This window comes from Xiphophorus maculatus, chromosome 20, assembly GCF_002775205.1.
Source record: "Xiphophorus maculatus strain JP 163 A chromosome 20, X_maculatus-5.0-male, whole genome shotgun sequence".
Lineage (NCBI taxonomy): Eukaryota > Metazoa > Chordata > Actinopteri > Cyprinodontiformes > Poeciliidae > Xiphophorus > Xiphophorus maculatus.
The window spans coordinates 26,413,566-26,438,284 of record NC_036462.1 but is presented as its reverse complement, the minus strand read 5'-3'; the positions used below and the strand labels follow the sequence as shown (position 1 = coordinate 26,438,284).

At 41.7% G+C, this 24,719-nt stretch overlaps 1 protein-coding gene across 2 annotated transcripts in view; it reads left to right on the top strand.

Moving 5' to 3' along the window:
• LOC102232283 (rho GTPase-activating protein 39-like) overlaps positions 1-22,974 on the top strand; it is a 44,178-nt gene extending 21,204 nt beyond the window's left edge. The window contains exons 3-10 of one of the 2 annotated variants that reach the window (XM_023325400.1): positions 6,487-7,891; positions 12,098-12,743; positions 13,976-14,068; positions 17,873-17,946; positions 19,157-19,356; positions 20,898-20,989; positions 21,075-21,244; positions 21,672-22,974. In XM_023325400.1, coding sequence (XP_023181168.1) covers positions 6,487-7,891; positions 12,098-12,743; positions 13,976-14,068; positions 17,873-17,946; positions 19,157-19,356; positions 20,898-20,989; positions 21,075-21,244; positions 21,672-21,866 — 2,875 coding nt within the window. In that variant the 3' untranslated portion in view covers positions 21,867-22,974. Of the gene's footprint in view, positions 1-6,486; positions 7,892-12,097; positions 12,768-13,975; positions 14,069-17,872; positions 17,947-19,156; positions 19,357-20,897; positions 20,990-21,074; positions 21,245-21,671 lie in introns of both variants that reach the window. The other variant, XM_023325399.1, reaches the window with a different exon arrangement.
• The last annotated feature ends 1,745 nt before the right edge of the window (positions 22,975-24,719 follow it).

Sequence of the window (24,719 nt, the reverse complement as noted above, 5' to 3'; positions counted from 1 at the left end):
TTGATAACTTGCCCTGGCGCTATATGAGCGCTTTATGTTCCGTTCTTCTGAATTATGCCACGGTGAACCAACCCTGACTCTCTATTTCACTTTCAGTTTTTAGGGACTCTTCCAAGGGAATTTTGCAAACAAACCCTTCGCACAAAAAGCAAAAGTATTCAGAGGAACCCAAACAAACCGTCTTCCTCTTACGCGATCGTGAGTAACAGGCCATGAGCCATGCGGGCCAAATCACTGCTGGGGTTTATTTAGGAAGCCAGGGCGAGCTTTATGGGTAAGATAAAGATTTTAATGAATCACACATTCTGTCTGCGTTTCCTACGAGAGCAGAAGTCTTTCATGCTTTTTGATGCGGCACCAGTCTGAGGACGTACGCAGCGTTTTTTACACACACACACGGGAAGGATTTGTTTTTATCTCGACTCTGCTGGTGTGGTAAGGTCTTTTATTCCTGATCTTTATAGAGGCTGTTTTAAGTCTGCTCTTTAAAAAAAAAAAAAAGGAAATCTTTGCCTCTTTTTTTTCCACTTACAAAAAAACCCTACATGTTGAGTTTATGGCTCTTTACTTTGGTCTCCTTGAAGTCGTGCTCTTCTTTTTTCCATTTTCAAACCATTTTTCCTACACATCCCACTTTGTTCTCTGTATTCCACATAATTGCGACGTTTATCTCATCCTCAAAAGATTGATTACAGACGTGCCGTTTGTCCAAAACCTCCATTGTTTCAGCTCCTATTCAAGGCGTTTTTACAGTAAACCGCCTCACTGTGATTCTGGGATGTGATGGAATGTGTGTTTTTTCTTAAAAACCCGATGGCACCAGGTTGCATCTGACCTCAGCTACGACCCCTTCGATCGACTCGCGCCGTCAGAGCTGGTCTATTTGCGTACTGCCGTTGGTGTGCTTCTGTTTTGCTCTCTGATTATGTTTCAGCGAGCTGACGCTGACTACGGTTTCAGCAAATCGTCTATTATCGGAGCTGCTGAAAGAGCTGCAGATAAACTTTCAGATGGCAGAGACTGGTCTCCTTGGTATCGTCCAGAGCCGTCGTGCTGGCTCTCCTCTGACCCGGCCGGGTTCTCCTCTCGACTCGGACCCACACAGCTGCTAGACGTCTTGGCTCGGGGGTGGGAGGTGTGTCTTTTTTCAGCTGTTTGCAGGACAGCTGGCTCTCTGTTGGTCTCTGACAGGAAACAGGATGCTACCAGCTCCCCCTAAAAACCCTCAATCTTATCGTTCTTCTTTTTTTTTTTAATGTCATTTGGTATTTCAAAAAGTGGTTTCTAAAAAGAAAAATTGGCCTTGAACACTGGCCAATTGGTGCAATATTATCTTTAACGATTACTCTATCTTTGGTTTCCTTCCTCTCTGTGGATCACTGATCCCGTATTCTCAGAGGTGTTTGTGCAGCAGCAGCTCCGTATGACCTCATTTCCTCTTCCTGTTCAGCCGATGTTAATAATAACCTGTTTTTGTTATCCCACTGTTCTCATCATATTTAGGAATTTCCAAATCCATATTCAAGTCCTGCAAAGTGACTCTGCTAATGGCTTCTCCAAATTTATTTTGGACATGTGGTGAGAATTCTCTCCCGAAACTGAACTTCAGATTCAGAAATAGTGTAGAGTTCAAAAGAATTCATGATAAAATGTCCCAGAAATTATTGTGATAAACGATAACATTGTTATTTTTGAGACCATTTTCAAGTAATATAATGGTAATGGCATAATAATGAAAGTTCAGATATCAATAAACTTCCATTTGAAGGACACCTAACACTGGAACTTTATATCTAAAATAAATATACAAAATGACCAAAAACCATAAATGAAATGGAAATCAAAAACATACCCACAACCAAAATCATAAATAAAATGGATTGTTGTCTCTGTAAGCAAAACAGCCCTTAAATTATTGAGCTCATTTTAATTTATCATACGACTTATTGATTTATTGTTCACTGTGACAGGTTTGTACCCCTCAGTGGTGAAAGCATCATGGCATTGTGATGCGTCTCTTTAACAGAGATGGGGGTGGATAATAGCTGTGGGTGTTGTGGAAAAGTTCTCTTTATACGAATTTTTATTTATTGTTAATAAATTGCACTTGATATTTTTAAAAAACTGACTGAAATGTTATTTTTACTATTTTCTTCACACTTTATTCCATGAGAGCATCACTAAATATCAGTAAATGTAAAAAAATGTATATGATTAACTGAAGTTTTATGTGCAGTTCAGTTATATAAATCACAATTCTTTAAGTAAGGGCCATCTTGAAAAAGAACTATCACAACAGTGCCACAAAATATCGTGATAAAATCCTAAGTCCATACCGCCCACCAAGTGGCTACATAAAATGTTCCAATAAACATTCAGAGGTGAAATGCTTTTCAAAGACCTTGTTTGGGCTTTAGAGGCACTAGAGGATCTGAAGCTAATTGAAATTTGCTGACAGATAACTTGATTTGTTTCTTCAGAAGCAATCAGATTACCCCATTCAGTCCCAGAGGAGCTCTAAACATATTTAATCTAACATTTCTTTATCACATGCAAGCTCGTTGCTCAGGAGAGGATTTTCTGTTTTCTAAAGGGCTGTTCGTGTGTTCGTGTGTGTTTTTAAATGTTAAGAATCGAAATAATCTGTCTGTAAGCCTGCCTTTTGAACTTCTGTGATGAATAGCCGTGCATAGCGCCCATCCTCAGCTAACACCTGACAGGCGGCCATCCAGCAAACAACACGCCCTTTCCAAACAACTCTCTTTGCGGTTAGAATGACGCCCAGGGCCCCGCGCCGCATTACATAACCCGGATCCCGCCAGACTCGCGAGAGGTCAAAGATGGCTGTTTCCTTTGTCCCCCCACCAACCCCCACTCCCCCTCCCCCACCGATCTCCATTGCTGCCATTGAGGGAGGCGTCTCCGTGACGATGGCACAGCCACGCATTGTGTTGGGCTCGCCTAGCTGCCACAAAGGCCTCTGAATGAGCCCTGAGGAATTCCAGCCTTCCCGCTCATTCCCTTGCTGCACTCTCCCACGACTAATCCCCACCCCTTCTCATTTACACACACACACATTCACACTCGCTCTCACTCTCTTGCTCCTCACTCAGACCTCACACTAAAACCACCTCCAAATTACCCCATGTTTTCTAGCTGTGGCTTTTCTCGGCATTGTGCTGCTCCGGTCTTCCTTTTGGTGCAGAATTTAGAACCGGGCTTTTCATTAACTTGGGTTGGTATGTGTTTGGTGTGTGACGGGATGACAAGTCTTGGAAAGAGATTGAAAGTCCTGTATAGTGAACCTCAAGTATTTGCAGGGCCTTAGGGACCACAGCCATCCGCTAATGGCTAAAACCTACAAATACCTGAAACCCTCCCTAAAAACGCTCATAACTGCCTATTTTAGTAGTTCAAACCTCAAATATACCAAAATATGCATTGATACACACCATGGAAACCATCTTAGCGCTACCGCAGAAGCTAACATCTACAGTCTTATCTACGCTGTTGGTGGTATAGTGCCAAGGAAAATAGATGGCACTCCTGAGTTGGTGGCTTTGAAAACACCAGTCATTATCTTCTCAAGTATCACTGTGCCTAGGTGCAAGGATACATTTTCTTTCATATATTTTGGAAAATATCTTTTGGGAAAAAAATCGGCAAATATCTGAATTTTCCACAAATAATTTGGAATTGCATTCCACAGAAAATTTGCAAATACTGGACCGCAAAAAGACTGGTGTCTACTGAAGACAGTTTGACGTCAGACTAAAATCACAACAGTCATTATCTTAAGGATCATGACACTCGGTATGTCATCCATGTAATAAGACATGGTAAACAGTCTAAGCATTTTGCCATGTCTGGTTTGGACAAAGAAAACAAAGACAACGCCTTAAAAAGCCATCCCTTGGAACTATGAGAAATGAGCTGCTAAGCCTCTATTTATTTTATCAGGCAACACAAAATGGTGCATGAACTCAAAGTGGAAGAAAACATAACCATGATTTTCAAAGCCTTCACTAATAAAAATGTGGTTTATTCAACCCCAGCATGTCGGTATGTCCCAGAAGCAGCTTTTATTGCAATTACAGCTGCAAGTCTTTTTGGTTCTCACTCTTCCAGCTTTGCACATCTACAGAATGAAAAGTTAGCACTTTTTATGCATAACAGACCTCAGTCAGAATAGATGGAGAGCTTTTGTGAATCTTTTCCATTATACGTCTCTCACAATAGCCAGAGAGGAAACTGGATAAAACAGGAAAGGTTGGGCCACCAGTTTGGCTGTATTTCAGAAATTTAAAGCAAAATATGAATCGATAATTATTGGTATCAACTGATCTGAAATGCTTATCATGTTTGTCAGCCATATTGCCCAGCCACACAGGTGACTTCTGTTTACTTATTAGGTGACATCTGAGGGCATTTGCTGGATTTTATCTAGGGGTATCAGAGTAAAGTTGGTTCAATACAAATGCATGACACTTTTTTTTTATTTCAACGATTCTCTCATTTTCCTTCCACATCACAATTAGGCTCTTCTTATTTTCCGAAGGTGTGTAAAAGTCCCTCCTCCATAAATGCAGCGTGTGAACCTCACATAAAGCATTTCCTGTTTGTACAGCATATAGGGAAGCCCTCTCTCCCAACCCTCCTAGTTTTCTCCACACAGGAAGTAGTGGTCACTTCTTCTTTGGGGGTCAATCCTCACAAAGTTAGTCACTCACGCAGCCCAAATATGGAGAAGCCCAGTCATGTTTTATTCACCAGGCGATTAGATCCTCCTAACGCTTTGTTTTTATGCTGGAGTACCAGACTGGGATTTGTGGTTTTCTGCGCGGCGTTAAAACACCCGGCTGTGCGCCACCTGTCGCAGTGGCTCCTCTTCCTGTTTGACGAGGCCAGAGTGAGAAAACGTCCCCTGGTTCAAAGCGAGCAGGCGGCGGTTCCACATGTTTACAGCTGTCACCTGACCACCCTGTGTAACCAGGCACACTGCCACTGGCTTGTAACACTTCTAACAGTGGCGTTTCATCAGAGCGGTTGTTCGCACGTGTCTGTCTGTGGATGTGTTAAGAGGGCAGTAAAACGTCCCGGTAGGCTTTGGTGAGGAAGAGGGTGTGGGTTGATGTTCGTCAAATATCAGTGCAGCGTATTTGGGTGGCTGCTAATAGGCCATGCCTGGATGGCGACTTTGCTGGAGTGTTTCAGGATGAGTGTGTGTTTCAGGATGAGTGTGTGTGTTTACATTCAGATGACTGAGGCAGCGTGAGTCACTCTGTATAGGGAGATGATGGGGGGTTATGGGGGGAGACACAGACGGGGTCCTGATAAAGAGATGGAGGGCAAAACCGTAGCTGCTAGGATTAAAGGAAGTTAGCCGTTGGTGTGAGGGAGCTCTGGGGAATTGTTTCAGCATTGTTCCAGAGAGACGTAAGGGGCAGAAGGAGGGGGTCTTTCCACCTCCTACTCTCCTCCCTCGGCGTCCTCTTCCTGCTCTTCTAGTCCAACTCTCAAGTCATAGTGTTCCCGGTGAAGAGACTCTTTTTAAGCACAAGTTCTCAGCTCCGCACTGATCTGTTTGTTTGGCTTTACCCAGATGATCGGCTTTGATGTAATTAATTACCGTATTGGACTAGGTCGGAGTGTGTGAAGGTAAGACTGCCTGGCCTCAATTTAAACCCATTTACCTGTTTTTCCTTTTAAGAAAGCCTTGTGTCGTTTACACGTTTCTCAGCGTAGACTCATGGACGTACACGTTTAATGCTGGTTTTAGATGTAGAAGTTGTTCTATAGGCCACGTCTTGATCAGCAGAGGGATGAGATCGTAATAGAGGATTAAAAAGCAGCAGCAGCGTTGAGGGCAGCAGACCAGAGCAGCGTGACCAGATTGATGGCAGATTGTTTTTCGTTGCCGGGATTAGCAGCCGGCTCTTGGTTTTGAAGTTTGGCCGGTCATTCAACCCAAAAAGGGGGGAGAGTCACCCTTCGGGAAACCTCATCTGTGAGGAGCTGTGGTCTTGACTTCATTCAGGTCTCTGTGCTCTGATTCACTGCTCAGATGTTCCAGCAGCGACCCAGCAGCTCCGCATTTGATCATCTACATATGAGTCCAAGTAAATATTTTTGCATGAGTCCCGATATGGTCCCCAGACATGAGTCACACCTATTAAGAGAACCTCAAGAGAGATATGTTTTGTTCAGTCAGTCGGTAATTTTAGGCTACTGATTTGCACAACACACATACAGGAGTCATTGTGTTGTGGTTTTGACGGGCCTGTTTTGACTGCCAGGCTAAAAATGGACTCAAGTCTTTAGAGGTTGGGGAAATGTTTGGAAAAGACTTCATGGATTGCTGGAGATTTTCCCAGCCCCGTCAGGCCTGCAGTTGTCATATATAATGATGCCGTTTTTATGACAGGCTTTTTAAAGCGTTTACTCTTCTACTACTACTGAATTTAAATCTCACTTATGTCTTTCCAGGGATAATGCTCAAAGATGGCAGCCAGCACCTGGTTCTAAAGCAGCTATGTTGGTGAAGGTGAACAGCATGCAGCGCGGCCAGCCCAACCCACCTCTTCAGCACAGTGCCCTCAGCAAAGCCAGCACCACTTCCCTCCACCAATCCTGCAACACACCCAAAGGAGGACACCTGAGCTCCAGCCAGGGCTATAAAACAGCCCCTTCTGGCAAAATGGCCAGTGATGCACGTCAGGCTCACCACATGAGAAAATCCAGCAACGGTAGTTTCTGTTTGGCAACGTCGGACGGTGGCCATCCCAGTCCGCTCCTCCATAGGTCACAGACTTGCACCCCTCGTCCCGTATCTCCTCCGTATGGTAGCACTGCCCCGATCTATGATGAGCCAGTTTCTGACTGTCCCATATATGACGAACCTCCTACAGATATGGAAGTAGAGGGGGCACACCTGTACAATGGACAACATTTGTCTCGTTTGACACCTACCCAAAGTCTCCAAAAGCCCAGACTTCTCCCTCACCCTCCGTCGTCACATCCAGGTTCTAGACATCGGAGAGACCCGTCTTCCTCTGACTACAGCCCAGCTGGTCTGGAGTGTATCAAGCACATGGTCAACGTGGACCCCAAACAGGGGCTCCCATCCAGCTCTCCTCTGCCTGCGCGAGCCGCCTCCCCCACGTCCAGACAGGAGCGTGTTTTGACTCTGCCTCAACCCCAACCTTCGCAACAATCACGAGGCCAGTTGAGGGACAGAGAGCCAGGAACCCCGGGTCCGAGTTCACTGGACAAAAAGCATAACTGGCGAATCCTTGAGGCCACCGTGCAGCGTGCCATGGACGCACGACACAGCAGGCAGAGCAGCCAGGCCTCGCAAGATTTCCCGTCTACAACGCCGCAGGCCACAGCAAACTATCAAGACTCCGGTTACTCAACGGGTCCCTCTCCAAGCTTGAGAAGAAAGAGCCGGAGGAGAATGGGAGGCAGCGGAGGGGCAGGAGGCCGGCCGGGCTCCGTAGGCAGCAGCGGGGAGCTGTGCGCCCTAAATGAGAGACTTATGGCTGAAATGAGGGAGGTGGTGAGTCGCTCCAACACAATGAGAGAGGTGAGAGCGGGACTGGACCCGGAGATGGGGGAGAGGGGCGTTGTACCTCGGACACGCTCCCCCGCCGACTCACTCAGGTGGTTTGGAGGAGGAGTGAGCTCTGCGGGCAGGTGTCCGTCACGAGAGGATATCAGCGGTGCGCCGCGGTCACTAAAGGGGACGGCTAACTACGGCCCCCCTGCTTTGACCCCTCTGGAGATACCAGGGAGGCAAAAAAGAACCTATGAAAAGGTGGATACATTGGAGATGAGCATAAACAGCCAGGCCAGCCTGTCTTCACCAGAGACCCCAGGACCACCATCACAGGTAACGTCCTATTATGACTATTGGTTGTAGGTCTGGGGCCAAGTTAATTCCTAGTACCTTTTTGTACTCCTCCTGTCATTATATGTAATAGTTAATACTATGAGCAAAGGCAATATCTTTCTGAGATATATTAGTGACTAGCATAGTTGGCATCACTAAGGCCAGTAATATAAAGTGTCAATGACCTGCATGTTTTAAATGTTTTCTAAAGTGTGGTTCTCCCTGTTTGCAGTCTGAATTGTAAACCTTTTCCTTTAACTTGATTTTAAAAACATCACTGATACTGAAAATGGTTAATTTAAGTCTTCCCTTTGTAACGGTTTAGTTGTTATCATAACCTGGTAATGCTTAAACACAGTATACACACTATTGGAAGAAGACCAGGGCTGATGAAGCTACAAACAACCCATTTCTAATCTGTTGCTGCATGAATAAACATTTAAGTTGTCATTCTAGCTAATCTAACGCCGTCTTTACTATGTAATTAAAAAGCTTAAACATGCTTGAGTGTATTTGAGCTGGTGGAGCTCTGATTACTGATCTCTCTGTAGATTAGCTATCGGATAAGAAAAGAATTTGCTCCCAAATGAGGCCCGGTCATGCTTGGATAAAGCATCTTTGTTTTCATCTGCGAGTTGTGTGAATTTTTAGATATGCATGTGTCTAGTTCCTCTAAGTCACAATGAACAGATTGTTTGGCAGGGCAGAAATGTACCTGCTGACTGATTAGATTACACTGTGTGCACAATTATTAGGCAAGTCTTATTTGTGCGGATTACTTTTAATAATCACTGTCTACGGCGCTCTTGGTTAATCCAGAAGGTTAGTAAACTTCAAACATGAGTGTTTAAGAAAGTAACAGTGATGTTTTGGTTTTCTTAGGAGGATATTTGTTTGTACTTAATCTTTGTGCATTTATTATTGTTGAGAATTATTACTCAATCAAATGAAAAACAAACATTTTCCCATCTCACTTGTTTTATTTTCAACTCAAAACTTTCCAGTAAACATTTCGATCATTTAGTTAGTCGCTTGATCAGTTTCATGCTTGACTCTTCTCAAATCTTTGGTAGCTAACTTGTCTTATTTTTCTCAACATGTTTCTTGCGACCCATATGACTATTTCAACAAAACTTTTGTTTCTGTGATCAGACTTCAAGATCTTGGTTATTCCAAGAAACTTTTGGTTTATATTTCACTTTTCATAGTCGATTAAATCTCTTTTTTTTAACCCATTTTTCCTAAAGAAAAGTAGCTCCCTAATAATTATGCTCACCTTGTGTTGACATCCTTAGGTCACACGCTCCGTCATTACGTAGATAAACTTTATCTCCTGTTCTTAAGTAAATAAAGAATTCATGTTCGTGTATACTGTAGTTAGAAAATATGCCTAAAAAATGATGGTCAGAATACTCAGTTTTTTAATACTTCTGCACACAGTGTATATTTTTCAGACCACACTGAGGACATTTGGTTACATTTGAGCCACAGGTCTTTACAAAATCTGCAGAATGAAAGAAATGTTGAGAATGTAGAGAAAACTCCTGCTTTATAACTATTACAACTTTTCACATCGTGTTAACGCCCATTAAGCCTTCCCTGTAATAAGTCTGATTCATCCCAAAGACTCATATATTGCACTTTGTAAAGATTGACCATTTGTAATTATTGAATTTTATGGTCTTTTTACAATGTAAAGAGACTAAAGTCCCTTTTCAAATACCTGCTGCGTATCACGAATCCAAAAGCAGCAGAATGAGCTTGAACGAGCCACCAGATGTTCCTCTAAAGATTTATAACGCCAATCTTTCTGGGTGGGGTATAGAAACACTTATTTAACCAAGGATAGGAAGAAGTGGACCCCACTGTAGAGATGGAGGTCTTCCTCTGGCCTTCCATCAGCACAGGGCAGTAATCGATGCAAGGCTTTGCTGTGTTAGCCACATCTGTAATGCCTACTCATTTCCCACAGCCAGGCGGACATATTTCTAATTCTCAAACTCAATGCCCTCTTTCAATAGGTTATGATGGCTATTATTATGGCCTAATAAATATCTGCATAAAGCTGAGAGGAACTGTAAGGTAAATGGGAGCCATATATGCATAACTAGATACCCATTCTACTATAAAGGCGCTCCTGAAAGGGATTTAAATGGTCCCAAGACATCGGGCTGAGCACTGCTGGCTATAATGGCCGCAGTTCCAACAATAGTCATCGTCCTCTTACTGCTCTCCATCTGCCTCGCTCTGCAGGCTCTGTAAACTCATATGCCAGCTCTGCGCTTGGGCAGCGAAGCCCAAGCCAGGCCAGAGAGATTCAGGACATGGCCTCCTTTGGTCAGGAAGGAGGACCACTGAGGCCCATATGGTCTAGGATTGTGAGGAAGAGGAGAGAGGCGTTGTGGTACCAATGCCTTGTGGTACCACTGCAGCTGACGTGTGTTAGAAAACAGCGACAGCGTTGAGAAGGGCCCCTTAAGTCTGCTGGAATGTTCTTCAGACCTGCTGATAGATCAGGCTTATACATTCATAGAATATACTGGGGTTTTTTTTTCTAAATGACAGGCTAACATTTAATTTTGCTTTAAGTTGAGACAGCTTTCCACTGGTCTATGAGACTCACTGTGTGCTTAATGTGAGTAAAAGTACTCCAATGTCACTACATCAAGATATTTGCTTAAAATTTAAATACAAATGGCCTAAGATGAACCTGTTGTTTATTTTAGACAGGAGGGAAAAAATCTAAAATAATCCAAACTATTGACATTCTTTTTTTATAGATGTAAGCCAAAATATAGAAAAAAACATTTGCTAAATTTGCAGTGTCCTGGAAGGTCTTAAAAAGTTTTAAATATCTGAAAGGAACTAAAGTATGTCTTTGGGATAGTTTCTTCTGGTTGAAGATTGATGTTTATGAGTCTGCGGTTTCTTTTCTTCTAAACGATATAGACTAATTTTGTCTGAAAAAAGGTGAATATATCTAAATTTATTACTAAAACGTTTCAGTAGATAATTGTGAGGCTTGCTGTGTACCGCAAAGAGTTCAAGTTAAAAAACCTTGATGTAAAATTACTTGCTTAAGCACAAGCTAAACTGGAAAAACTTTTAAGTTGTTAAGCAAGCAACAACTTGCTTAACAAGCTAAGCAAGCTTAATTTACATATAAATGTAAATAGTAATTGTCCTAAAAATGTTTTCAAAGGTCTCCAGAATAACATGCATAATGAGATGATTTTAGCTGGTTAATTATTCTGTCTGTTTGCATAACTAGCCTGCAGTCTGCTGCTTTACAGATATACAGTTTGTAGCCAACTGAAGTTTTTTAATTGGCTTACCTTAATAAGCACAGCGGGTGGAGCTCTTATTTTGCTACTGGAAATATTTTAAGCAACCAAATTTGTCTGTTTTTGGTATGCAGGAAAAAAGTTTAGTAGCCTTGAGCTTTGAAGTTAAGAAAACTCCTGTCTATCTACTGCTATCTCTGGCCCCATTAGAAGTTGTCTTAATCCATAGGAATGGTGTAAAATTGTAGCAGTTTTGCAACTTTAGCTTGTTAAAACCCGAATGTATCTTAATACGCCTCAACAATACGGACTCTGTTGATCCAAACAATTATCGCTGATTATTGGAAACCAAAATCTGAAGTCCAGTTTCCCCTAACACAGATCGTTTCATTCCACCCAAATATCCAGTAATCAGAGATCTTGGTGCATTTTATGTCCTACTAAAAACAACCTCCGCTTTGGGCCTCGTCTTGCTCTGTGTGTTGTTTCTGGCTGTGTGTAGAATATATCTGACCTTCTCGGTCATTTCTTCTAAGGAGTTAGAGCTGCTGCTTACTCTACCGCAAAGTTCAGAGGGAGTTCTTGCGAAGAGGAAAGCGTTGGATTTTCTGGAAGGCCGGTCTGATGTTAGGGAAGAGCTGGGGTTCGGACTGCTGTGCTGGTGTGCAGCCAGAGTTTAGGAGGACGTACTTTCCTGCCAGCTACACATCCAGCTGTAGGAAACGAATGTGCCGATCTTGCTACAGTTTCCCCTGGAGTCCCAGCACTGCAGAGAGGGGAGAGTATTAGGCGAAAGGCCGTCCGGCTCTTAGTGTGACACAATGAAAAATGCAGCTACACTCAGAGTTTGTATCTCTCTTTGCCTCTCCCTCTTTGTATCCACTACCTCGTTGATTCCCGTCCCTTTCTCCTTCTCCTGCAGGCGGGAACCCTAGAGCTACAGGCTCAGCTGGAGAGCAGGAAGAAAGGCATGGTGGATGGACGGACGGCGTCTCTAGGTCCGCATCGTTCTGCCAGCCACGACAACCGAGAAGGAGGCGATGGAGCAGGAGTCCGAGGAGGAGGAGGGTCCTCCTTCCAGCTCTCTTACGCTACCCTGCGGCAACCTCCGCCGCCGGACATGGGCATGGAGGACTGGGCCAGCAAGCACCTCAACATGCACACGCAGGGGCTGTTCCGGCGCCGCGTCTCTATCGCCAACATGCTGTCCTGGAACCGCGGGTCCATCAAGAAGCCCATGCTGGTCACCAGCGACCGCGCCATCAGGAAGGAGGCCTGCGAGATGTTCAAGCTGGTGCAGGCCTACATGGGCGACCGGCCGTCGCGCCTCGACCGCCGCCACTGTGCGCTGCTCATCGTCACCAAGTGCTGGGACATGCCGGGGCTGCGGGACGAGCTGTACGTGCAGCTGGTGAGGCAGACCACGGGCAACGCCAGCCCCCGGAGCCTGGCGGCGGGGTGGGAGCTCATGGCCGTCAGCCTGGCCTTCTTTGCGCCCTCGCCGAAGTTTCGCTGCTACCTGGAGGGCTACATTCAGAGACACACGGAGCCCAACAGCGACAACAAATGTGAGTCTCAGACTGAGGCACAGGGTGGGTCACCTTTCTTTCTGTCTGCACCTCCCTGTTTTGTCTGTGATTTAGGACGTAAACAATTAATTGTGATTAATCGATTAATTAACTAATTTAGGAGTCGATTAATCGTTAACTGGAGTGTACAAATTCAAAAAAAGGCAATTTGCTGATAGAACAATGTACTAAGAGCAGTTATTAAGCAAAAATCTTGCAAAAAATACAAATATTTCGCGTTTAAGATAATTAAGAAAAAAAAAACTTTGTCTGGAAATATTTTCTACCCAGAACTCCTCAAGTGATAGTTTTAGCTTCATCTGATTCCAATTCTGTGAAAAAAAATCTCTTAATAAGAACCTGTTGCTCTCCAATTATTTATAAATTAACTCAAAAATAAATCAGCAGATCTGCTGACCTGTTTTGATGTTAAATCAAGCAGGAAAGGCTGAACTTTTCACATGTTGACGTTAGAAGTATTTTGTAGCTACAGACGCATCTCTTGCTACAAAGGATCAAGCTAAAGGAATGCTGCTGTTGCATTTTGATCAATGAAATGTTTATTTTCTCATTTAAAAAAGGAATTGAATTTTTGTTTTAGGGCTGAGATTATTATTGGGAATAATTGTGATGAATTGATTATTAAAATAATCAACTAATTTAGTAATCAATTAATCACACTAAAAAAAGGCTATTTGCTGAAATAAATTACATATTCAGAGTGATAATTAAAACTAAGCCATACTAAGCCATGTATATAATATAAATATACATTTTGCATTTAAGATAAAAATGCATTTTTCTGTAAATATATTTTACCCGACACTCCCCAAGTGGCTTTTTTTTTTTATTCAATTGTTTCAAAGTCACTAAAGGGAATGCATATTGCATTTTAGGCAATACAATGTTTATTTTCTTATTTTATAAAGGAACTAAATTATTTATTATTTGCATCTTTTAATGCATTTCTAATATTATCTAAAAAAAAAAGATTTGTGTGATTAAATGAAAAATCTGTAGAATGTTTTGTTTTACCTGATTAATCGGTTGTGAGAATAATCATTAGTTGTAGCCCTTCTGTGATACTTTTTGATAGAACTCAGTCCTTTTTCTTCATTTTCTGTCTGTGTGTGCTGTAATAGTGTGTAGGAGGACAGATTTAACCATGGAAAACGGCGTCTTGTTCTCCGTTTTCACCAGAAAATTGATGTTTGCCCTCTTTGTTTTCATAGTGACCCAGTTTATTTTGGAGCAGCAGGAAATTAAGCTGAAAAAGAACTCGAAGTCCAGAAAGAAGCGGAAACAGAACACAGAGGAGGAAGAAGGTGTGTTTTCTCGCTCATCTGCATTTTTCAAAATACGTCTCGGTTGTCGCTTTGGCAAGAAGCGAGCAAATCCCACTTGCGCCAGTGTTCCTGCTTTAGCTTGGACAACAAGCTAAAGCAGGCCGGGAGTCCCACACATGGTTTTCCACTCTCCGCAGAAGCCGTGCAAAACCATTACAAATCAAACGGACTGCTCCCTGCGGAGCGGCCGCTGGAAGAAGGATGGAAAACCGGGGGCCGTGTAGTTTGTCAGATGAGTGCGCGCTGATGTACTGGCACAACGAGTGAGCTTCACAGACAGCTGAACAGGGAGGGAAAAATAGTAGGACGAGAATTTCAGATGGTCCTTCACAGCCACAATGGTCCACTCTGTGAATCATCCTGGCACCATTTCTGGTCATTTCTTCATCATCATCATCAGCAGCACGTGGCTTCCTTTCACCGACTCCTTTGACTTGGATGGTCGGTGACGTCATCGTCATCCAGCGCCACAACAGCGGCCTCGCGTCGAGCTGCTGTGATTCAGAATCACACAGAGTAAGGCAGAGCTCAGAGGTCAAAGGTGAAGCCCACTGGTTAAAGATCAAAATGAGGAAAATAAAACCTACATTGGTAGTTAGAGCTGGAACACGAGTGGCAGCTTTGCAGAAGTCATTTTCACATTTTGACATTTGAGTTGATTTTATTTGATGGATCAACACAAATTGGGGTCAAAATTGTGAAGTAAAAAGATAAAAATGATTCGCAGCAGTGAACATTTACATTCAGTTCTCTTTTTTTTTTTTAATGCTGCTACCGTTGATTTTATAAGTCACCTAATAAGGTTGTTGGGGAATATTATAACGACCTCATGATCGTTTTTGTGATTTTTTTAAAATTATTTTTTATCAAATCACAGTTTTTATGGAGTTACATATTTGACAATATGTTTCCAAAATCTACATGAAGAAGAAATAAACATGAGAAAAATATGACAGTTTACACATGCAAACATTTCTGTTCTCTAAATAACTTAAATAGTTCAATTTTTGTTACTCGCTATAAATAAAGGACTATAATTTAACATCAAGTAAGGCTGACACAGCAGTGTAGTAGCAATAAGGTGAGTTTGTCCCTTGAACCAAATGTTTTTCACCATTTTTGCAGAAATCTTGCAAAAATCTTGGTGGAAGTTATGGTGCGTTTTTCCACCATAATTACGCATTATGGTGGAAAAAATGTGGGAATCTGTTGATTTGAGGTGAATTTCTGCATCAGGAATCGCAAAAAACTTGATCAGTGTATTGATTAGAGAAGTATTAGTTTCTCTCCACTCAAATCTGACCTTTAGGAGACAGTGGCTGCTTGCATGTAAATGTCAAATTTATTTTTATAACACATTTAAAACAAGTTGACCAAAGAGCTTCAGCACTTAAACCAACCATCATAGTGTAAATTAAAAGTTTACAACAAGCTGTTTTAGAGGATCAAAAAACAGGTTCCTTGGTCAGATGAGACCAAAAACCAAACTTTTTGGGTTACGGAAACGTTAAAAGAGCCTGAGTGCTTGCAGGAATGCTTTTGCAAAGTAGATAGCAGCTGACCAGATCAACAAGTAGCTGTGATCAGCAGCACTGGGAGTTGTTTGGTGTCATGTTGTTCTCAGTCCGGAGCAGTACTCTCAAGCATCTAATGGGCTCCTATTTCTCAAAGGCATTGGTTGCTTGGTTGTCGCTGTACTGACGGCGTCGACGCTGATGCAAATATATGCAAACGGTGGCGTTAAACCAGCAGCAGCACAGGGAGCTATCCTTTAAGGCTTCTCTCCCACTAATTGTTCTGCGTCTCTGCTGGGAGCTTTTGTTAGGGTAGAGAAGAATGTGGAGATCAAGGACAAATTATTGGTCTGATCTTTCTAAATAGATGTAATTATAGTCTGATGTTTGTCAGATTAACATCTCACATAGGAGTCACCTGTTTGCAATTAATCTAAGCGCTTTGACCCCAGGGAACATGTCGGGGACAGTTTGTTACTTTATAAATCCCTGCAGAAAGCATCTCCACATGGGCCTGCCTCAGGTACTCGCTTTGGTGAGGACACTGAAGAACAACAATAAAGCCCACAAGAGCTTAGTGTTTGGCTCAAGTTACCTCATTGATGAAAGATGGTGGATTATATCCATGCCTGAATGTCAGAACTTTCTTTTTTGGTTTTTACTTTGAGAGCTGAAGAAGGACACTTTCTGAGGGTTGGGGGGGTTACTCTTTTCAAATCTTCTCCATGTTTCTTAAAATGTGTCCAGTCTTGGGGGGCAGCTCTTGTAATTAGGAATGCAAACAATTAATCAACCTACGATTAATTGTCACTTAATTGTTTGTTAGATTAAAATTAGTTCCAATCGATGAACTTGTATCGTCCGCTTGGTGTCAAACTCCAGTCCTCAAGGGCCGGTGTCCTGCAACTTTTACATAGACGTGTCTCTGCTGCACCACACCTGAACAGAATAATTAGGTCATTAGCAAGGCTCTGGAGAACTGATCTACACAAGGAGGAGGCAATTAAGCCATTTCATTCCAGCGTTTTGTACCTGAGGCACATCTAAAAACTGCAGGACAGCGGCCCTTGAGGACTGGAGTTTGACATCTGTGGCTTAGACCTTCTTTTAGTGTTGTAGTTTGGCCGCCATCCAACAGAGGGCGCCGCTGGTCATCCTTAAGCGGAGCCTGCTGATACAGAAATTAAAAATGGCGGAGCTACATCGGAATGGAAAAGAGAAGCGGACCCAACGGATAGCGGTGTGGGATGGAAAACGCACTTTATGTGGTTTTGTTATGAAATATAATCACTCGACAAAATCCTTAATTTATCACCTTAATAGCTCTCATTGAGCCGTGCTTTAACGTCAACAGCGTCAACTTTTCAACCAAATATTACGCAAGAGCTACGAAGTATAGGACATGATGACAGAAAACGCTGAAAAAATATGTAACTTGATTGTAAAAAAACAAACAATACAAATAATAATAAAAATAAGCACATCTGATTTTGAAAGCTGTCATGAGTTAACCCGCTTCATGGAACAAAGTTTGAATATTTCCTTTTTATTCAGTCAGTGTTTAACACAGCTAACTCAAAAATAATGTTAAAATTTGGTGATTTTTAAAATAAATTCGCCATATTTTGAAAAAAATTAGCCCTTTATGTTGTTTTCTTTCTAAAAGATAATTGCCGCTTATCAATTAATTGCTAGTCAATCTTATTGATCAGTCAACTTTAGAATAACTCACTAATCGATACCTTGTATCCCTACTTGTAATGCATTTCTCTTCTGAAATAGTTTATGGCTCCCAATGCAGGTGTCAGACAGGAAGCCCCTCAAGCTGCTGCTTCTCTCTTTTTAAATGTGTGTATGCTGATGAATCACCTGTGTGTGTGCGTGGGCGTGTGTGTGTGTGGATTGGATCGTACCTCAAGCTTTTTGTAGCAGCAGTAAATCTCGGCTCAGTCTGACAGTTTAACCGGGTACGCTCTAATCCCCACATGCCGGCGTCGCACCGTCAACATGTCTCTCTAGTTACCGCCGCCCGCCTCCCAAACTCTGCCTCCCCTTTTGACATCTGTGGGAAATAAAAACACTGCTGTTCCCGTTCGTGGGAAAGAATCTAAATCATTTGTTGTTCTGTGCGTTCAACGCTGACTGACGGTTCCAGAGTTTTTACTTTGGGATCTTTTGAGGACATAGAGAAGGGGGTTTATGTTTTTTTGTCTCCAGAGAAGTTTGGTTTTCTTTGGTCCTAAGTGTTTGCTTGTTCTGTTCTCCGCAGGCCTTCCTGTCAGCACGTACGCCAAGTTCTGCCATCGGAAGCTGCTCAAGGTGGCGATCACTGGAGGCAAAAAGGTGAGCAGGGCAGATAATTTTTTATTTATTTATTTATTTTTGCTTTTTACAATATGCAAAAGTTTGGAATGCGATTTGAGGTTTTCTAAATACTATTTGTTTATGGAAAAACAAGATGGGAACAAAAAATGCTTTCCATCCATCTTTTGTCAATCAATTTCTGTTCATTCTCCATCAGTCGCATCATGTATCCATATTTTAGTCCATCCATTCATTCTGTCCATCTGCTTGCCTGTACATCCATCGTTTGATCCATCCATCTATTCGTCATCCATCTATCCCCTCATCCATCTGACCATCTGTTCACCATCTGAGGATGGATACAATTCATGCTGTTTTATCCATCCTATGATTTATGCAGGTTCTATTTTTAATGTCTGCCTACTGTAAATATGTCACAATAACGCACTTTGGCGGGACGATAAATTGTTCCAGAAGGCATTGTGATAAACGATAATATTGTTGTTTTGAGACCATTTTCAAATGGCATAATGAAAGTACGCCTTCTGAAAGTTCAATAAACTGTAGTTTCCAAAGAATATTTAACACTGGATTTGGGAGGCATTTTAAATATCCAAAAATAAACAAACAAAACAACCGAAACAAAAAATAAAATGCATTATGAGGTCTCAACAAAACAAAATTGCCCTTTAAAACAGATGGGGAAAATAGGAAAAAGTGCCTCTCAGAACTTTTATAAAAAATAAAAGTGCAAGTAAAAGTGGCTGTCAAAAATTTCAAACTGGTGGCTCTTCACTAATATTAAAAAAATATTTACAAAATGTAGCAAACAAGCATGAAATTTGTCACGCTCATTTAAATTTATAATGATATTTTAAAAAATTATTGCTTATTGCGACAGCCTTTGTCACAGAGTTAGAGTTTGATACTTTCAGCATGCGTCTGAAAGTCCTGAGAACTCTACAAGTTTGAGTCGACTAAAGTGTAATTTTGAAGCGAAAGCTGTGCAGGAACACGATGCAGGACATTCAAATCAGCTTGAAAGGTACGAACCTCCTCTGAATCATCCGTCTCTGAAGGAGACGTAATTACAGGTGTGCCGAAACAGTCACAGGCAGAGACGTAAACACAAGGCCCAGTCACAGCAGCGCACCTGCAGGCCTGGCCGTGATTTGCCCTTCCCATCCCCCATGTCTCCTTGACACACTTGGATTGTAAATCTACCTCTTGCTTCCCCGTTACCCTGCAGGGTCTGCGCAAGCCCACCTTGGAGGAGATCGACCACAGCAGACGGGCCATCATCACCCCGTCTCTGTTCGGCAGCTCTCTGGAGGAAGTGATGGAGCGGCAGAGCGAGCTCTTCCCAGACAGGAAGCTGCCCTGGGTGCAGGTCCAGCTGTCCCAGTACGTCCTGGCTCTGGGCGGGGCGCAGACGGAGGGCATCTTCAGGTGAGGCGGACCCCGAGTCGGCCGACGACGTGCCTCGACACGAGCGACGCTGTGGCGGTCTGGCTAATCAAAAGGGGTTTTCATAAGAACATGGATGGCTTTTATTGCATCTGTAGTGTGTGTAAACAAGTGTGTGTGTGTGTGTGGTCTTGTGATTCCTTTTGTTTCTAAGCAAACTTTGCTGCTCATAGCTGCTCTGTGTAACGCGACACCGGGTGATGTGTGTGTTTACATTGCTGTCCGAGCGGCAGAGCACGTGGGGTCCTCTCAGCGATGTGCGTGTGGAGAGTTTTCAGTCGGATTAAATTCTGTATGATTTCCACATGTTTACAAATCAGATCCCTTTACGAAACAAACTTCATGCCGTGGAAAGTCTCTGGAAGGCATGTTTGGTTATGATGACTTCATTGTGTTTTGATTTTCGTCTCCAGTAAAAGTACGGCTGCTGGGATCAAGAGGTTGTGTTTAAAAAGCTGCATTTTAATTCAAGTTAATTGAATTGTGTGTGTTTATGTTGCACCAATTCACAACAAATGCAATCCAAAATCGCTCTGAGGAACATGTGGAATAGAGACCAAGGTCCCTCTAGTGGCCAAAGAGTGCAACTGTGGGATTTTTCCGTCTTTGTCACTCCGAAAAATGTCTGATTATCAATCAGGCAATATGGAGTTAAAGTTTGATCACAATATTTTCAGGTACTATTTTGATAACGATAAGTGAGAAAAACTGTGTAATACTCCTCTATTTAGGTAACTAAAAACATGTTGAAAAACTCATCTCAAAAGTAGTAAACCTGACTGGGTCCTGCCAACCCAGTCAGTTTGGGGGTTTATTAAACATCATTAATTGTAATTTATTATGAAAATGACAAATCAAATTTAATATCAGAAACTTATCGCAATATATAATATATACTGCAATAAATGGCCACTTGTCAGATTTTCTTATCTTCAGACAATGTGTATCTACACACATCCTTCATAGTGATGTAAAATACATGTTGCCAGTAATTATAAACTTTTGATTGCTTTTTTTTTTTTCTGTTATGGAGGTGACACATTGAGGGACCATTTACATACACCAGCTCATTTTCTCTTACATGAAATAATTTGAAATATGCATTTTGGATTTTAATTATTTAACAAATGCTTATAATTTTTTGAACGTACCACACACGCGCACACACACCCGGTATGTTTGGTCAAAGAATCTGGCAGTGGATAATATATATATATATATAGTACCTTTCGATTTCATTTCCCTAAACAGAGCAGAAGTCGCTTTAGTGCCAATCTACTCCAGTCAGTTCCTCCTACCTCAGCCAGAGCAGCTACACATGAAGTTAAAATTGGACTAAATGACATTTAATCATTTAGTCCAAATGACTAATTGACTTATGGACTTTCAATTAGTCCATAAAATGTCATTTAAGACATTTAAATGTATAAATTTAAATCTTCTTAAGGCCTAACATTGCGATTCTTGCTGACTTTTTAGGACCCAGCTGAAACCCTAGCGTGTTTTTTTTCTTTGGTCTTTAGAGTGCCTGGAGACATTGATGAAGTCAACGCATTAAAGCTCCAAGTGGACCAGTGGAGGATTCCAGAGAATCTCTCTGACCCCAACGTTCCAGGTATGGGTTGGATTTATCATCCAGAGACGTTTTCACATGCACACCGTCAGGCTTTATGGATTAATACGGTTTCCTTTTGATGAAGCCTCTCTGATGAAGCTGTGGTATCGGGAACTGGAGGAGCCGCTGATCCCAATGGACTTCTACAAGCAGTGCATCATCAACTGCGACGACCCGGTGGCGGCCATTGCCGTGGTGCAGTCTCTGCCAGAACTCAACAGACTGGTTCTGTGCTACTTCATCCACTTCCTTCAGGTAACAACCAGCATTTTCTCACATACTGTCTGGAACAGGGATGCACTGGTCCATCCCCCCCCCCCCTCTTTCGATATCAATATAAATATGACGTTTAGCCTCTGCCGATTTGATACTGAAAAACTGTGCTGCTCTGACTTTAAACGTTTTTTTTTTAAACACAGACGTACGTGTACTGAATTACAAATTTATTTGACAACTGCACCAGTGCAGCACACTTAAATGCATCAATAGCTTCACAAGCTTGGTCAAACATGTAAAATCAACCCAACTTTAATTTGTTTTGTCAGTGCAACTAGGGGTAGGGCAGCCAATGTAAATAATAAACTGAAATCGACAAAAACAATAGGTTCTGAGTGCAGATTAAGGCTCATCCATCCAGTGCGCCTTCGTCTTTCCTTCCTTCTCACACTTGCGTCATCTCCAGGTATTCGCCCAGCCGTCCAACGTCGCCGTAACCAAGATGGATGTCAACAACCTGGCCATGGTGATGGCCCCCAACTGTCTCCGGTGCCACTCGGACGACCCGCGCGTCATCTTTGAGAACACGCGCAAAGAAATGTCCTTCCTGCGGATGCTCATCGTCCACCTGGACACGGGGTTCATCGAGGGCGTGGTGTAGACACTGGAATGCCCAGAGCGCACATATCGGTCACACATTTACAAACCAGCGGAGAAAAAAAATAAAATAAAATCAACACTGTCTCTGTTTAGGTCACACTGGAAACTTGTTGAGGTGATGTTTTACAGCTCTTAGAATATGTGTGTGAATGCTTGTTTTTTTGGGGGGGTTTTCCATTTCCAGAAAGACGCTTCAGTTCAGATTTCTATTTGTTTAAACGCAGCACGTGAAAACGCTTTATTTCTAACTATAGGGCTATTACTACTGTTACAGCTTGGTCGAGCAAGGTGGGGTTGAATCGAGATTCAAGATCGAAATCACTCATTTGTAAAAAAGAAAAATTAATTTAAGCAGGTGAAACTTTTTCCCCCCCCAGCTTTCAGGTTTTATTAATGTGTGTTTGTGTGGTTTATCAGTGTGAACAGAAGACACCTTTGGGTTTTTTTTTTTTATTGTGTAACCCGAAAGTCAAAAGAACTCTTGTAGTCGTGTCTTATTGGTAGGTTTGCCTCGACTGCTTTTAGTTGTACTGACGTCTGCTTTAGAGATCATTTTATTGAACAAGAAGTAAAGAGATTTTTTTTTTTCCCCCAAAATGGAACCTCTCACAAAGCCCGTTTATGCAATAATAAGTATTTTATTTGTTGTCAGTCTTTCAGTTGGAATTGTTCTGTTTTTTTTTTTTTAGCTCAGGTCCTACTGGGGGGAAAAATGGGTGTTGGATGAATATCGCTGACTGAAATTCAGTTAATAACACCTGTAGAGAAAAATGAAGTGTCGGTGAAATCTCTTAAATATGTAAACTGAGCGGTTTGTAAATAAATTCTGTGTGGAAATTTGTACTAACCTTTTGGAAGTATATTCTAATTATCTGGGTTATGGGGTGGGATGGCTTGTGGGGATGGAAGAGGGTTCGGTTTCACTCTAAAGAGCAATAAAAAAGATGTGTAAGTGAGAGGCTGTGATTAACAGCTTGTTTTCCTGCTGTAACTGCTTGCTACTTTAACACAAACAGATTCAAACCACTTTCGGCATATGTGTGTTTGCAGACTGTCTTCTCTGTAATGACTGACTATAAATAAAAGTTTGTTCATTTGTTGATAAAGTGGATTGTGGTCATGCCAAGATAAATTAGGGCAATGAGAGAGAAAATGTATATTTTTAATTCAACTCTAATAAACTCCAAAAAGCCCTGGCAGAGTGAATAAAATCAAATTAGCTGAAAATTGTCCAGAAATAAAGTTTTAATGTTTTGAACTACGACCGTGATGGCTACAGAACAATAGCTGAGAAATGTATTGTTAGCTCGTATTGCTAATAGTAATTAGCACTAGTAGCACTGTTTTTTTCTGACTTGCAACTGGGGCAGTTCAGAAAAAACGTTCACATAAAAGTTTAAAAAACATAACTGGAATGTTTCCGTGAAGATGCAACACAAGATTTAGAAAGAAATTCCTCATCAACCACGATAACCAAAATCCAATATGGCGACTGCGTGTACAGCGCATCCAAACAGTATTCTTCTTTTTCCTCTCCCAAAACCTGATGGGACTATAAGTTCTTAAAACCATGACGGTTTTAAAAAGTTAATGAGAAAGTAAAAATGTGTTTTTAAACATTTATAGTATTTTTATGTGACATTTAACTATTAACAGGTTCACAATAACCCAAAAGATGACCTCTGTTCAGATGTTTCTCTGACTTGAATGCTGTCCATCTGGAGGAACTTTTGAGACCAGACTGTTCTTCCACAAATCAACTGAAGGATGCGGGAAGGTTTCTGGCAGAACTGCATGTCTCAAAATTGCTTGCGGTCTCTTTTATGGATCAGAACGTGAAGTTGGATGTGACGTCATTCTGAAATCCTAGTTCCCGTTTCAGAGGCACAGTGAATGCACCACATGTTATCAATAAATTGCCTGCAGCAACCTTAACATTTAGGCTTTAATTGTTCTACTTTAATATCTTTCCACATCAGCTCCATGAGTTATTCTCTACATGAGGCCACTTCCTGCAGCATGGGAGCTGTTCCATTAGGAGGCTGTGCATTATTAATACATCCTGACAGAATTGAATGGATTAAATGAGTAAGGATCCATTTTCTCTTCTAGTCAGCAGAAGGGGAAAAGAAAAGTTAAATAATTGCCATTTCCTTCCAGAATACCCAGCTTTGTTAATTTACTGCGCATAATTTCTGAATTCAACTATTCAACTGCCTAAGCCTATATGATGCAAATTATCTGAATTCACTCGCTGCTTTATTTTGAACCAATATCGACTCTTTCTTCAGAGAAAATTGAAATTACAGAGCATTTTCAAAGATAAAGAACAATAAAATGATGCCTCTTGTTTTCTCCATAATTCTAGAGAGCTAAGATATATTTCAAAGTAGAAAAAGATTATTTTAAAAATGCTCAGAGATTGTGTGTTTCTGCTTCATGGCAGTACGCTGCTGTTACGTCCACAGGCCAGCAGGGGGAGAGGGGCCCGAGAGAAGGCTACTGCTCTCAGAGGAAAATATTAAAACTAGTATTAGCATTTTTCAAACATATATTTCAAAATGTAAATTTCTTTTGGATTTAAGTCGTGGCATAAAAATGTAACACGGTTTACAGTTAACAGTCATTTACTGTTGCTAATTTAAAATAATTTCTGATGGTTTTGAGGTAAATTTCATTGTGATACCAAATGTAACTGCATACATTTCATGATAATCAGTAAATAATTAACTATTTCTACTGACCTCCTACTTTAACCGAGTCTTTTCTCAAATGCTGAACTCCGCATACAAATTCGAGACAAAGTCTGTAAGTTAAAGAACCATGATCCCACCATTTATTTACGACTTTTATT